The sequence below is a fragment of the Oryctolagus cuniculus genome, chromosome 18 (genome assembly GCF_051225735.1).
Source record: "Oryctolagus cuniculus isolate XC-2025 breed Fujian yellow rabbit chromosome 18, ASM5122573v1, whole genome shotgun sequence".
Taxonomy (NCBI): domain Eukaryota; kingdom Metazoa; phylum Chordata; class Mammalia; order Lagomorpha; family Leporidae; genus Oryctolagus; species Oryctolagus cuniculus.
Window position 1 is genome coordinate 61,326,795 of NC_142884.1, and position 15,901 is coordinate 61,342,695.

A 15,901-nucleotide genomic window follows, 5' to 3' on the forward strand; every position below is an offset into this window, starting at 1 on the left:
CTGCGGCCTGTGCACTGAAGCTGGTGCACTGCGTTGATCCGAAGGCAGGAGCCAGGTGCTTATCCTGGTCTCCCATGAGGTGCAGGGCCCAAGCACCTGGGCCATCCTCCACTGCACTCCCGGGCCACAGCAGAGAGCTGGCCTGGAAGAGGAGCAGCCGGGACAGAATCCGGCGCCCCGACCGGGACTAGAACCTGGGGTGCCAGTGCCGCAGGCGGAGGATTAGCCTATTGAGCCACGGTGCCAGCCAGCCCTTTGATTATTTTTTAAAAGATTTATTTATTTATTTGAAAAGTAAACTTCCAGAGAGAGAGAGAGAGAGAGAGATAAAGATCAGAAAGATTTTCCTTCCACTGGTTAGCTCCCCAATTGTCGCAATGGCCAGAGCTGGGCAATCTGAAACCAGGAGCAACAGCTTCCTCTGGCCATCTTCTGCTGCTTTCCCAGGAACATCAACAGGGGGCTGCATCAGAAGTGGAGCAGCTGGGACTTAAACCAGCGCACATAAGCTGGCACTGCAGGCTGGGCTTTAACCCACTGTGCCACAGTGCTGGCCCCCAAATGAAAATCTTAAAAAAAAAAAAAAAAACCAAAAACCAAAATGAGTGTTTTTAATATCGTGATTTACGGCCGGCACCATGGCTCAATAGGCTAATCCTCTGCCTGTGGTGCCGGCACCTCGGGTTCTAGTCCCAGTCAGGGTGCCAGATTCTGTCCCGGTTGCTCCTCTTCCAGTCCAGCTCTCTGCTGAAACCCGGGAGTGCAGTGGAGGATGGCCCAAGTGCTTGGGCCCTGCACCCACATGGGAGACCAGGAGAAGCACCTGGCTTCTGGCTTTGGATCAGCATGGTGCGCCGGCCGTAGCAGCCATTGTGGGGTGAACCAACGGAAAAGGAAGACCTTTCTGTCTGTCTGTCTCTCTCTCTGTCTAACTCTGCCTGTCCAAAAAAAAAAAAAAAAAAAAAAAAAATTGTGATTTACATGGTTCCATGGACTGGTAGTTTTCATTTGCTGGGGCTTTTGTTCCAGTTTGGTGGAGTCTGGGTCCTCAGGACTGGGTTGTTGTTGCTGGCAGAGGGGAAAGGACTGGTCGAGGTGTGCAGCTGGAGTGCCTGTGAGTGGTTTTGCTGGTGGCAGTGGTATACATCAAGTGTTGGGTATGATAGGAAGAAGGTGCATTTTGTCTTATTTCAAAGGAAAAATGTTTCATTGTTTTTTAAGGGCTTGGGAGATGGTGGAGTTTAGTTTATAAAGATACTGAGGACTGGGTAGGCAGTGATGAATTCTGAAAAATGAATTTTGTAGTCCCTGCTTCCTGATAGACCCATGAGTTTTACCAAAGAGATGATGCTAATAACTTTTTAGAATTCTTCAAATTCTTTTTTTTCTGAAGATTTATTTTATTCATTTGAAAGGTAGAGCTACACAGAGAGGGAGAAGGAGAGATACAGAGAGAGATCTTCCTTGTACTGATTCAGTCCCCAGCTGCCCACACTAGCTGAGGCTGGACCAGGCTGAAGCATGGAACTCAGTTTGGGTTTCCCATGTGACTGGCAGAGATCCAAATACTTGAGCCATCACCTGCTGCCTCCCTCTGTGTGCATTAGCGGGAAACTGGAATCAGGAACAGAGCCAGTTCTTGGACCCAGGCGCTCTGTTATAGGATACAGGCATCCTAACTTAATTGCTGTGCCAAATGTCCACTCTGAACTTTCTGAAATTCTGATCCTTGATTCTGAGGCCACAGATGTTGCCAGCATCCTACCTGGTCAGGAGGAATGCTGATTGCCAGTGGACCTTAGTTGCCAGGCCAAGGTCTCTCACATTGCCGTGTTGTGGGAAGGTGCCCTTTTCCTCCGGCTGTAAGAAGACTGTGTGTCTGCTTCTCCTTAGGGAGGAATGGGAGCTGCACTGCTGTCAGACCCTGACAAGATTGAGAAGGTAAGTCCTGTGTGGGTTGTGCACTTGGGCCATCTCCACTGCTTTCCCAGATCATAGCAGAGAGCTGGATTGGAAGAGGAGCAGCAGGGATATGGACCGGCGCCCATGTTGAATGCCGGCATCACAGGCAGAGGCTTAACCTACTGCACCGCAGTGTTGGCTCCTAAACTAGAGTAGCCTGAAATGTCTCCCTCCCCCTACTCCAGAATTCCTGAAGTCTGCCCACCCAGGCACTACATTTTGGGACTGGAAATTTTTCACAAGCTTCTTAGTGATGGTGACATGCAGTCAGGCCTGGGAACCCCTGAGACAGCCTACAGCAGCCTTGGAGTTCCTTAAAAGCCCAGAGTTTTGGATGTGTTAACTGCAAACCAGGGTCCTGAGGAGTCAGAGAGAGTCCCTGCCCCCTCCCGCTCTGTTCTGAGATTTATCAGGAGAGCAGAGGCCAGGCTACCTCTGGTGAGGACAGGCTCAGATGGCTATATGTGTGGTGTGGGCCTCTCTTAGGGGGCTTGAGAGCATCAGTGGGCCACCTGCAGACTGAGAGGGTCTGCCACTAGCTCTGAGAGCAGCCAGGCCAGGGTCATGTAGGGCAAGCTGAAGTTAGTCTCCCTCTGTCCCTCTTCCTCTCGGTGATTCCACATGTTGCCTTAATGAGGCCTTTAGAGGGGCTGGCATTTGCTTCCAAGGCACACCAGGGCATTTTCTGCTTCTTCATATGTACCTTCTGCTTTTGTTTCATTGTCTTTTTTTAAGGTTTATTTATTTGAAAAGCAGAGTTACAAAAAGAGAGAGGGAGTGATATAGGGAGAAAGATCTAGGCCGGCGCCGCGGCTCAATAGGCTAATCCTCCGCCTGTGGCGCCAGCACACCAGGTTCTAGTCCCAGTCGGGGCGCTGGATTCTGTCCCGGTTGCTCCTCTTCCAGGCCAGCTCTCTGCTGTGGCCTGGGAGTACAGTGGAGGATGGCCCAAGTGCTTGGGCCCTGCACCCCATGGGAGACCAGGATAAGCACCTGGCTCCTGCCTTCGGATCAGCGCAGTGCACCGGCCGCAGCACGCCGGCCGCGGCAGCCATTGGAGGGTGAGCCAACGGCAAAAGGAAGACCTTTCTCTCTGTCTCTCTCACTGTCCACTCTGCCTGTCAAAAAAATAATAATAATAAAATACAATAAAAATAAAAGAAAGATCTTCCATCTGCTGGTTTACTCTGTGGGTGGCCACAAGTGTCAGGGCTGGGCCAGGTTGAATCCAGAAGCTAGGGGCCCCATCTGGGTCTCCAGTGTGGGTGCAGGGGCCCAAGCCCTTGAGCCATCCTCAGCTGCTTTCCCAAAGCTCATCAGCAGGTAGAGATTGGAGGTGATGGAGCTGAAACTCGAACTGGTGCTCAAATGGGATGCCTGCATTGAAGGTGGTGGCTTAACCCTCTACGCCACAAGGCCAGCCCCACCTTTTGCTTTTGTCTCCCAGTCCACAGCTGTCCCCTTGTTGCTTCTATTAGTGCCTGTGTTTGCCTTTTCATTTTCTATCCCCACTTCCCTGCCTGGACTTTAAGCCTTGTGCTTAAATAGACTGACTTGGGACTCATGCAAGAGCTGCTCTTGTTGGTGCTGGCTGCTGCCTCAATAGTTCAACCCTGAATACTCCTCCAGTCCTGCTGTTTGTGGGATATAGGAAGACCGCCATGTTTGTTGGCTGGTGCCTTCTCATTTTTTCTCATGTGCAGCTACAGATTGTGTGTGTGTGTGTGTGTGTATAGTGCTTAGATCTTGATCATTTTAAAGTAGTTTCCTTTTCAAAGTATATTCTAGTATGAATAAGAAATAAAAGCACTGACGGGGCCAGTGTTGTGTGGTGTAGCAGGTAAGTCCACCGCTTGTGATATTGGCATCCCGTGTGGGTGCCAGTTTGTGTCCTGGCTGCTTCACTTCCCATCCATAATGGCCTGGGAAAAGCAGCAGAGGATGACCCTAGCGCTTGGGCTGCTGCTATCCATGTGGGAGACCTGGGTGAAGCTCCTGACTCCTGGCTTTGGTCTTTTGGTGAGAGACCCAGCAGATGGAAGACATCTTTCTTTTTCTCTCCTTCGCACTCTGTAACTCTGACTTTCAAGTAAATAAAATATACATTTTTTAAAAAGGATATAAAAACACTGAGAGTTAAAAACAATTTGCTCCAGATCATGTAGCAAATAAATAGGAGGCAGAGCCAGCCTTAGAGCCATAGTTTTACAAATCCTCGTTGGGCATCATTGTCCTTTCTCAGTGGCATCTGATGTTAAAGTTGCCTGGGTGTAGTTTTTAAGTGTTCAGCTGCAGTACAGTAGACACTTGCTTCACAACATGTACACAAAAGGATTTTGTTAACCCCCTCACTCCGCCCCCCAACTTCTGAGACCCATGCTGTTGGCTCCATTGTCCCCATTGCCCTGTTCTGAGTGAGGCAGATTTTATCCAGGAGGCAGAAGGGATATACTTTCCACCTTGGAAGCTTAGTTCATTCGCTCTATCTCTGGTGGGGTAGTCAGGTGGGCAGGGTCAAAGGAGGAGAGGGGGGTTGCCTCGTGGAAGAGAGGTTGTAGGCTTCTACAGCAAAGAAGTCAGATATAACTTAGGCATGGGATGCTGCTGGAATTAAAAAAAAAAAAAGATTGATTTGAAAGGCAGTGAGGGGCTGGCGCTGTGGTGTAGTGGGTAAAGCTGCCGCCAGCAGTGCTGGCATCCCACATGGGCGCCAGTTTGAGTCCTGGCTGCTCCACTTCCAATCCAGCTCTCTGCTATGGCCTGGGAAGGCAGTGGAAGATGGCCCAAGTCCTTGGGCCCCTGCCCTCTGTGTGGGAGACCCGGAAGAAGCTCCTGGCTACTGGCTTTGGATCGGTGCAGCTCCACCTGTTGCAGCCATTCTGGGGAGTGGATCAGTGGATGGAAGACCTTTTTCTTTCTCTTTCTCTTTCTCTCTCACCTCTCTCTCTCTCTCTCTTTCCCACTCCCTCCCTCTCAAATAAATAAAATAAATGTTAAAAAAATTAAAAAGGCGGCCGGTGCCACAGCTCAATAGGCTAATCCTCCGCCTGCGGAACGGCACACAGGGTTCTAGTCCTGGTCGGGGTGCCGGATTCTGTCCTGGTTGCTCCTCTTCCAGGCCAGCTCTCTGCTGTGGCCCCGGGAAGGCAGTGGAGGATGGCCCAAGTGCTTGGGCCCTGCATCCCATGGGATACCAGGAGAAGCACCTGGCTCCTGCCTTTGGATCAGCGCAGTGCACCGGCCGCAGCGTGCCGGCTGGCCACGGCGGCCATTGGAGGGTGAACCAACAGCACGGGAAGACCTTTCTCTCTGTCTCTCTCTCTCTCACTGTCCACTCTGCCTGTGGGGGGGAAAAAATTAAAAAGGCAATGAGAGGGAGAGAGAGAGGTATCTGTTTCCTGGTTTACTCCCCAAATGCTGACAAAAGCCAGGGTTAGGCCAGACAGAAGCTAGGAGCCCAGAACTCTATCTCGATCTCCTTTGTGGGTAGCAGGGGCCCGAGCATTCGAGCCATCATCTACTGCTTTCTTAGGCTCATTAATGGGGAACTGGATCAGAAGCGGAGCAACTGGGGCTCAAACCAGCACTCCAGTATGAGAAGCTGTGGCTTGACCTGCTGTGACAAATACTGGTCTCAGGATTTGATTTCAGGCCCTGGCTGTGCTGGCAAGCTGGGTAACCTGGATGAAAACTTTGCGGGTCCTTCCTGGTTTGATGTTTTAAGCTTGGTCTCATGTATGAGAGTATCTCAAGACCACCTGCAGAAATTTTCTCAAAGATAGCTGTATGGGGTCACGAACAACTTTGGAAATATATAGTGATAATGGCTGCACAACTTTGTGACTGCAGTTAGTGCCACTGAATTATTAAAAAAAGTTTTTAAGATATTTATTTATTTATTTATCTGAGAGGTAGAGCTAGAGAGAGAGGGAGAGAGAGAGAGAAAAGTGTTCTCATCCCTGGTTCACTCCCCAAATGGCCTCAACTGCCAGAGCTGGGCCAATCCAAAGCCAGGAGCCAGGAGCTTCTTCCATGTCTCCCACACAGGTGCAGGGGTTCAAGCACTTGGGCTATTTTCCACTGGTTTCCCAGGCTATAAGCAGAGAGCTGGATCAGAAGAGGAGCAGCTGGGATACCATCTGGCACGCAGATGGGGTGCCAGCACTGCAGGCAGAAGCTTAGCCTACTATGCTACAAAGCTGGCTCCATGAAAATGGCTAAGATGGCAAACTTTGCTCTATACATTTTATCCTAATTATTAAAACAAACAAACAAAACACCAGGATGCCATCTATTGAGAATTCTGTATACCTTTGTGGTGGTAGATGAAACAGGAGAAGAGGTTATCAGTCTTCAAAAAGCTTCTACCAGTTTACTGTGGTGTATCCTTCCTGGATTAAGAATTTCAGTTTTGGGGCCGGCTCTGTGGCGGAGCGGGTAAAGCCAACACCTGCAGTGCCGGCACTAGATCAAATCCTGGCTGTTCCACTTCCAATCCAGCTCTCTGCTATGGCCTGGGAAAGCAGTAGAAGAGGCCCAAGTTCTTGGGCCCCTGTACCTGTGCAGGAGACTGGAAGAAGCTCCTTGCTTCTGGCTTCTGATTCAGCTCCAGCTGTTGCAGCCATTTGGGGAGTGAACCAATAGATAGAAGACCTCTCTCTGTCTCTCCCTCTCTCTGTAACTCTACCTCTCAAATAAATAAATAAATCTTAAAATAAAGAAAAAAAATAATGTTTTCTTTTATTTATGGCCAGGCTGTAGCATGCCATTCTCCTGGACATGCAATTCTGCAGACCCCAGTTGTACCACTCGTCTCTGTGGTGTGGAGGTCTTGAGGGGAAAGGACCAGACAAGCCCATATCTGAGCAGAGTAAAGGACATCTGTGGAGGCAGGATTGTCCCACAGACCACTAGCTGAACCCTTGGAAAAGCAGACTCCTTGGCTTCCCTGGCGGCTGGGGACAGGTGGGAGGATGGGATAGGATGGGCCTCGGAAATAGTGAGACCTGAGTTCAGATCCTGGCCCTGTCAATTATTAGTCATGGAAGAAGTGCAGCATGTAAAATGGGATGCCCCGGGCAGCCAGGGTGTGCATGGGGAATCTGAGGTAAGGGCAAGAGAGAGAATATAACTGAATCTAAAACTGAGATTCTGGGTGCCCTTGGCCAGCGCCTAGGGCTTTTGGTTCCCTAATTTACTTCCTGGTGCCTAACATGCCCATGAAATGAGCAGAGATACTGAAGAAAGTACTTATAGCTCCTTGGATAAAATATACTGAAGGAATTTCTACAAGACAGAGAATTGGGTCAGACCAGCTGGCTTTGCTTAAATCTCCACATATCATAGGATTCCCAGTGAGGACTTGCAGAAGAACCTTCCAGAGATGTTGCTGTGAGCCTGAGGGATAGGACTGAAGCATTTTTGTTGTGTGTCCTAAGTGACATTGTGCCCTTTTAAAGCCTACTAGGATGACCCCAGGATCTTATGCCCAGTGTGCCTACTAGGGCAGCTCCTAGGGACTGTTCCTAGCTGCCAGTCTCTGGCGGCTGTACCTGGGCCAGTGGGCCTAGTCTTGTTCATGAACTGTCCCAGCTGTCTGCACAGCCTGTGGTTGGATGTCCTCTGGAGTGGCCCACTTGGGCTTTTGTTGCTAAAAAGCCTCTCCTACTGGCTCTGGCCGCCTGGCTCTCTGCTGCCCCCGCCTGTCTATGTAGAGTGAAGACTGGCGGCAGCTGTCCGTGTATCCCCCACTGCTCTGCTGGAAAGAGATCCAGCTCTTGGAAGAGAGCTCTTGGGATCACCTTCCCTTCAGCTTGCCTGGCCTGAGAGTTTTGATGAGCGAAGGCAATACCATTGCCACAGACATGCAGTGTCATCCACACCTCTCTTGGTTTCTGGTTCCTGTGTGGTCTGGTCCTGCTATCTCCTCGACACTTTGCTGTGAGGCATCATCTTTCTTTGAAATCGTTTTCAATTACTGTGATGAGGTACTTCTTAATTTGTTGAATATGTTGTGTTTTCCTTGGCCAGTTCCACTCCTATAGAGAAGGGTGTGTGAGCACAGGCCCAGTCTTGTAAAGTCTTCCTGCTCCCTCACTGCAGGTCCTGGGATGGCAGTCAGGGAATGTCTTCTTCATCCAGGAAGGAAGCTGTCAGCCATGTGTCCTAAACAAGGGCATGGCTTGAAATCCTACTGAAGTCAGAGTGTGTTGGGCAAAGCCTTTTGAAGATTCCTAAGCCCTGCCTGTAGGGAATAATGAGGAATATTCAGGAAATAATGAGGTGGAATTCAAAAGTTTGTATTTTCGAAGCTTTCCAGGTTGATTCTGATGTTTGTCTTGGCTAAGGATCACTGTGTTCCACACAGGCATGTGTGCAGGTCTGTTCAGTCCCTCCCTCCCTCATTCATTCAGTGTATTTAACAAACACCTATGCACTGCCATGTGCCAAGCACATGGTGTTGGTGAGACTGCTGGTGGTGCAGCTTAGTGTAGAACAAAGGCAGACTCCTTGTGTCATGGAGCTTATGTGTTATATATGCACACCAGACACGTACGTACCCTTGCATATCACCCAGCTGTCCGTGCCACTGGGCTGCACAAGTCTGTGGCAGGGTTAGTGAGTACAAGCAGTGTGGCTCTGTTTTCTCCTCCCCACAGATCCTCAGCACTCTCGTTAAAGGAACACGCAGACCTGTGACCTGCAAGATTCGCATCCTGCCTTCGGTAAGGGTGCTGTGCCACATTTGAAGGCCCGTTTCTCTTTGGTAATGTTGAATTTGGGGACATGAATGGTTGCTGAGGGGCTGAATTAGGTTTGGAGGAGGGGTTGGAGCTGAGCCCATTTTGGGAACCAGCAGCTGCCCCTTCCAGTTCCTCAGTGCCCACCCTGTGTGATCCTCTTTCTCAGCTAGAAGATACCCTGAGCCTTGTGAAGAGAATAGAAAAGACTGGCATTGCCGCCATCGCAGTTCACGGGAGGTGAGTGGTTGCCTTCCTAGGAAGTGACTGGCAGCTGGTTCTCAGCTGTCTTGACCATCCTCCACCAACCTCAGGTAACAACCAATTTCTCCTGTAAGCGTTTAGCCTACTTCCGGTGAGCTCTTTGACATCCTGTCTGTGGAGGGCGGTCACACCCTGAGAGGGTTGTGTTTTTGCTTTGTTCATCCACTGAACACCTACTGGTGGTAGACACTGCACTGGGCTTTAGAGAGGCACAGAGACCAAGAGGAGGGAGAAATGCCTTTACCCTCAGGATGTGTGAACGATAGAGCTTGAATGATTGTTCAGAATCACATCATGCAGCCAGGAAGTGGTGGGATTAGAACTCTTACTCTGAATCTCAATTTCTTCCCACTATATTGTGTACCTGCTTCCCCTTTGAATGACAGCAGGGAGCCAGGGAGATTTTTTTTAAAGGTACTGCCTGTTTGATCTGTCCTGTGGCATTACCAGCTATCCCAAAGACTGCTTTAACCAGTCCTAATGTCTATAGCTAATGTCCTGTCTGCTGGGAGCTGATGTGTTTCTGAAGGTTCCCTCAGTTTCCTTTTTTTTTTTTTGACAGGCAGAGTGGACAGTGAGAGAGAGACAGAGAGAAAGGTCTTTTGCCGTTGGTTCACCCTCTAATGGCCGCCGCGGCTGGCGCGCTGCAGCCGGCGCACCATGCTGATCCGATGGCAGGAGCCAGGTACTTACCCTGGTCTCCCGTGGGGTGCAGGGCCCAAGCACCTGGGCCATCCTCCACTGCACTCCCTGGCCACAGCAGAGAGCTGGCCTGGAAGAGGGGCAACCGGGACAGAATCCGGCGCCCCAACCGGGACTAGAACCCGGTGTGCCGGCGCCGCTAGGCGGAGGATTAGCCTAGTGATCCGCGATGCTGGCTCCCTCAGTTTCCTTTTATGAAACTGTGAATAAAACCTTGGTGCAGTGCCTGGCAGATTGTATCTTTAAAAAAAAATTTTTTTTAAAGTCCAGAGTTAGAGAGTGAGAAAGAGAGTGAGAGAGATCTTCTATCTACTGATTCACTTCCTAGATGACCACAATTGCCGGGGCTGGGCCAGGCCAAAACCAGGAGCCAAGAGTTTCATCCGCATCTCCCACATGAGTGGCAGGGTCCTACATATTTGGGCCATCCTCTGCTGCTTTCCCAGGCCATTAGTAGAGAGCTGGACCATACATGGAGCAGCCGGGATTCGAACTGGTGCCCCTATGGGATGCGGGCACAACAAGCAATGGCCTTACTTGCTACACCACAACTCCGGCCCTGATAGTATTCTTTTAAAAGAGGAAGCGAATTACTTTTGCCAGCAGTTGAAAATACTAGGAAGGCAGATTTGGATGAGTTTAAGGAAGGGCTTTCTATCAGTGCTCTTGAGGATGGTTTAAAACTATCTCTTGGAGATGTAGTGATAAAGAAGTGGAGGCTGGGCTGAGCAGGTCTTCTGAGACCCTGTGGCCCTTGATCCCGTTGTTAAGGAGTGTAGCAGAGGGGCCACCCTTGGAAAAGACCTGGGCAAGGGCTATCTGATAGATTATCTATCTTGCTTGTCTCTATGTGTAGCTCAGGTCAAGCCTCACCTCAGTGTCCCTAGTGTTTGCTCTCTTTCATGCACAAGAACTTTTTGCAATTGACCTTGGAAGAGGAGCTGCAGGTTGTGTCTCGCCTCCCCTTTGGCTTGTTGTGACAGCCATGGTCATTGGCCTGCCCTGTTGCCCTGGGCGCGAGGCCTGCCCCGTGTCAGGTGCCTCTCTCTAGGATCAGCTGCGCAACTTGGCCTCGGCACAGGCAGCTGTGTGGGAGTGGCTAGTCTGAGCAGTGGCAGCTGTTCCCTGTCCCTTGGGGAGGGCAGGACTGGGACAGTAGGGGCAATATTCTTATGACACTATCCCTCATCTCTGACAGAGGCAGGAGGGAAGCCAGGGGAAAGGAGTGTGACCTTGGGAGCCAGGCCATCCATACCGGCCCCAGGCAGCCCTGCCTCACCTGAGGCCTCTGAGAACTGGGCTTGTTTCCTCAGCGTGCGCCTGTGCTGCTCCTCCCCAGGGGTCAGGGCGCACCATCTCCTGCAACTACCCTTGGTGGCCGGTTGGCTGCCTGACCTTCCTGAGGCTCAGTGGGGAGGACAGGAGGACCCAACTGGAGTAGCCCTGTGTGAGTGATGACACGGCCTTTGGCACTCAGCCCTCAGCCCCATCTCTTCTTCATTTCCAAGGAAGCGGGAGGAGCGGCCTCAGCACCCTGTCAGCTGTGAAGTCATCAAAGCCATCGCTGAAACCCTCTCCATTCCTGTCATAGCCAAGTAAGCCCCCTTCCTTCCTCATTTATTATTTGTTATACCCTACCTTATTCAGAAAGGACTTGAGCTGGCATGTGGAAGGTGGAACAAGATAGCATGACAAAATAATCATGAGAGAAAAGGAAAAAAGAATGAGACAAAAGTCAGGAGTTGGGAATGAGGTTGCAAAGTGCCTATCGTGTGGGTCAACCTGGCAAGAGGTTGACACAGTGTGCAGGGGCACAGCCAAGGCACTCCCATTGGACAGGCTGGGGCTGGGCATGTTCAGGAACAGGGGGAATAAGGAGGCAGCTGCTGAATCAGGCCCAGGGGAAGATGATGTCATACCCAGAGGTAGGTGCCTGGGGTGTAGGGAACTTTGTAAGGAGCCTCAAGCCAGAGCTCGTGGTGCTGTGGTTCAGGGAGCGTAAGGTAGGTGATAGAAGCCTAGGCAAGCATTCTGGGCAGCTGTAGGATGAGGAACCTACACTGGCATATGTGAGGCACAGTGACCAGCCCAGAGACTTAATGATAAGATAGTCCCCAGTTGCTATGGGAAGCAGGACTGGGTGGGCCAGCTGGGAGTCCAGCTCAGCCTACACCTTAGCATGGCACAGAGTCTGAGGGAGGGTATCTGGGAAGCTGGGGACAGAGAAGGCCCAACAGAAGGCTTGCCTGAATGGTGGGAGGGAGGAGCTAAGGGAGGGGCCAGACCCCAACTTCCCCAGGGCAGAGAGGTTTTTTATTTTTCTTTTTGGATTTATTTTATTTTATTTATTTCTTTGACAGGCAGAGTTAGACAGTGAGAGAGGTCTTCCTTCCATTGGTTCACCCCACAAATGGCCGCTACGGCCGGCGCACTACGCCGATCCGAAGCCAGGAGCCAGGTGCTTCCTCCTGGTCTCCCACGCGGGTGCAAGGCCCAAGCACTTGGGCCATCCTCCACTGCACTCCCGGGCCACAGCAGAGCTGGCCTGGAAGAGGAGCAACCGGGACAGAATCTGGTGCCCCAACCGGGACTAGAACCCAGGTGCCGGCGCCGCAGGCGGAGGATTAGCCTAGTGAGCCGCGGCGCCGGCTTGTATTTTTTTTTAATATTAGTGTTCATTAGTTTTTTTTTTTTTTAAGATTTATTTATTTATTTGAAAGTCAGTTACACAGAGAGGGAGGGAGAGACAGAGAGAGAGGTCTTCTGTCGTCTGCTGGTTCACTCCCCAGTTGGCCGCAACTGCCAGAGCTGTGCCAATCCGAAGCCAGGAGCCAGGAGCTTCTTCTGGGTCTCCCATGCGGGTGCAGGGGCCCAAGGACTTGGGCCATCTTCTACTGCTTTCCCAGGCCATAACAGAGAGCTGGATTGGAAGTGGAGAAACTGGGACTTGAACCAATGTCCGTATGGGATACTGGCACTGCAGGCAGTGGCTTTACCTGCTATGCCACAGCACTGGCCCCTACTATATTGTTTCATTTAGTGCTCCTAGCTTCATAATGGGGTATGCATTGCATTCTATGCTTTACTGAAGCTCTGATAGTGGGAGGGACTTGGCCAAAGCTATGTTGTTAATGAGTGGCAGATCTGGGTGTTGCCTTTTTCTGACATTGCTTTTATGTTCCATAATGGGGATACCTCTAACCCTGCTGTTGTTTTGCAGTGGAGGATCTCATGACCATATCCAACAGCATTTGGACATAGAGGACTTCCGACAAGCCACAGCAGCCTCTTCAGTGATGGTGGCCCGAGTGGCCATGTGGAACCCATCTATCTTCCTCAAGGAGGGTCTCCGGCCTCTGGAGGAGGTCATGCAGAAGTACATCAGATATGTACGTCTCTGCACTTTTCCAAGACAACATTCCTCACATCTGCCTTGTGCCTGCAGAGAGTACTTTGTGTGATCCTCTGGCTGCTAGCAGTCCCTATTGTTCTTCTCTTTTTCTTTTTAGCTGTTGTTGAATAGCCTGAGGTCTTCCCACGTGCAGTGTGAAGAGAGGGTGCTGGAGTTGTGCTCCCACATAGCCTCCTCCTAAAGCTTCCAGAGGTGTGGAGGTCATAGCAAGGACCTTCAGGATTCAGGATGCTGTTGGGACTCCAGACACTTGATAGCTTTCTTCTCTCTCATACTGTATACCGTCCACACATGCGTGCACATAGACAATGGGTTCTGTGCCACCGAAGGCACGTGTCTATCGATTGGCATAGGAGCAGCCAGAACCAGGAGGAGCCATTGTAGCTGTTGGGGACAACAACAACAACGTGTCCACAGAGACTGCTCACCTGATTGAACTCATCAAAGTCACTTCTAACCATTGCTAATTCTTAGAATGCTTTAGCCTGTGACTTAGAAAATTGCCCAGTTTTAACCCTCTCCTTAGGGAATAATGTTTTCTAAAGCACTTTCTTCTCACTGGGAACTTGGTGATAAGAGCCAGGGGCATTCATTTCCCTGCAAGGGCTTGCTTTTTTTTTTTTTTTTTTTTTTTTTTAGGACAGGAGGATTTGGGGGTGGTGTGGAGGTGAGGGAGTGAAAACTTTCCCATATGCTGCTTCACTCTCCAAATGCCTGCGTCAGCAGGGACTTGGCCAGGCCAAAGCCAGGATCTCAGAACTCAGCCAGGTGGCAGGGACTCAGCTACTATCACTGCTGTCTCCCAGGGTGCACATTAGCAAGAAGTTGGAATTGGGAGCAGAGCTGTGACTCTAACCAGGCACTCCTATATGAGATGCAGGCATTTTAACTGATAGCATAACCACTATATCAAATGTTAGCTTCTACAAAGGAATTTTTTATGAGTTCACTTGTCCTGTTTTTTTGTTACTACCTTGGGAACTCTGATCAGCTGCACATGTCTATAGATAGCAGCAGTGAGTGTTCCTCAAATTCCTCACTGAGTTGGGCCTGACAGAAGGTGCAGCCCTTGCGTAGAGCAGACTTCATTCCTCTCTTCAGTCCTAGGTATATCCTGGCCATGGCCAAGCCATGGTTGTGCCTGTGCAGATGTGGGTATTCCCATGATTTGCAAGCTGCGGATGCTAGGAGGCCATGAGGTCTGGCGTGGAGCAGGCAGCCTCTGTCCTAAGCTTCTCCTCCTCAGTGTTGCAGCCCTCATCTCCTGTTGGGAGGCTGGTGACTACCAGCCCTCCAGTGGCCTGGGTCAGCTACTGGCAAGGGGGGTTTGTCTCAGCCCAGGTCAGCTGTCCAACTTTATGGCCAGATAGCATGCCTGTGGCTGAAAAGACATGTTTAGTAGTGCTGAGCTTGCTCACTGGGTGAAAGGTGATGTTATCATTCCTGCTCAGCCTGTCCCTTGGCAGCTCCTCAGGAGGGTGTGTTGTCATGGAGAAAGGGAGTGACTTTTGAGAGCACAAGCAGGTCTGCTTCAGCCAGGTGCCTTCTGTCCCAAACAAGCTGAATCAAGGCCTTGCTGCCAACCAAGGCTTACTCCTAGCTTTGTCCTGCATGTGCTATGGTCACTTCCCAGGCACTGAAGACATAGGCCCCAGTGGAAATCCTAGAATAGTGTAGGGTGGGGGGCTCTGAAAGGCTGGGGCCAGCAACCTCTCAGTGTTGCTATACCCACAGCCAGGTAGGCTTCCCCTGGTACCCCTGAGCCGTCATCTTGCCTCCTGAGCTTGCCTTTCCTAGGGCATGATGTGGTGGTAACAGCTGTACCTCACACTTGCATACATAAATGAGATGATAATGAACACATGTGAACACACTTGGGAACTGGTGCTATGCTTTGCCTGTGTAGGGAGAGTTGGAGAGAAGCTGGTGAAGATGTGGCAGGGAAAGGTACCACCTTGGTTATAAGGAATAGAGGAATCATCCCTGTCCTGGAGCTGGACCTGCCATGCCAGAACTTGGTGTGTTCCCCCTCCCCACCGTGGAACAAGCTTGGCAGCAGTCTTCTGTGGTAGCCCGTGGTGGCTGATGCAGGAGGGGGCTGCCTGCACTTCTCAGCCTCATGCAGGCTATCCAAGAGAGGATACTCCTAACCAAGGGACTTTGGCTGTGACCCTGAAACTTTGTCCCACTGGTCGATGGCCAGGGTGAATGGGGTTCATCTTATGAGGTCACATTGCTTCAGCTGCAAACACACATCTGATGCCCTCTTGGAACCACTTTCCCTGCCACTGGAGTATAGCTCAGGCCTCAGAACTTGCTGGGTAGCAGACAGACTCATTCTAGTTCTTCTCTCAGGCGGTGCAATATGACAACCACTATACCAACACCAAGTACTGCTTGTGCCAGATGCTACGGGAACAGCTGGAGTCATCCCAGGGAAGATTGCTCCATGCTGCACAGTCTTCCCAGGAAATTTGGTAAAGGGGAAATGGGCTATCCTCCTGTTATGGGCAGACATTGCCCGTGGTTTACCTTGTGCCCTAGGTTGATTGCTAGGGGGCTACCCGTCTGCTTCTGTACTTCCACTCCTGTGCTCAGACTGGGTCCTTGGCTCTCTCTGTCCTCCTCCTTCCTCCGAGAAAGTTTCTGAACCACTCTCGCCCTCCGGGAGCCATCTCTCGGGAGTCCTCCAGCCCTCAGGATGCTTCCTGGAAGGAAAAAGCCTTGCCAGACCCTCCTCCCACCCCAGCCTGTGGTGTTGTTTCTGTCCCCACCCTGCATGGCTTAACCAGCCTGACTCAGGTGTCTTGTGAGTGAGAGA

The 15,901-nt window shown here is 50.9% G+C and overlaps 1 protein-coding gene across 37 annotated transcripts in view; it reads left to right on the forward strand.

Annotated features, from left to right (window-relative positions):
* The window catches only part of DUS2 (dihydrouridine synthase 2), a 53,939-nt gene that overhangs the window by 33,844 nt on the left and 4,194 nt on the right, over positions 1-15,901 (forward strand). For 26 of the 37 annotated variants that reach the window (XM_008257495.5, XM_008257500.5, XM_070062643.2 and 23 more), the window contains 6 exons: positions 1,894-1,941; positions 8,622-8,687; positions 8,872-8,942; positions 11,177-11,263; positions 12,889-13,057; positions 15,436-15,557. In XM_008257495.5, the coding sequence (XP_008255717.2) occupies positions 1,894-1,941; positions 8,622-8,687; positions 8,872-8,942; positions 11,177-11,263; positions 12,889-13,057; positions 15,436-15,557 (563 nt within the window). The remainder of the gene's footprint in view (positions 1-1,893; positions 1,942-8,621; positions 8,688-8,871; positions 8,943-11,176; positions 11,264-12,888; positions 13,058-15,435; positions 15,558-15,901) is intronic. The other 11 variants (XM_089320345.1, XM_089320336.1, XM_089320335.1 and 8 more) reach the window with 2 other exon arrangements.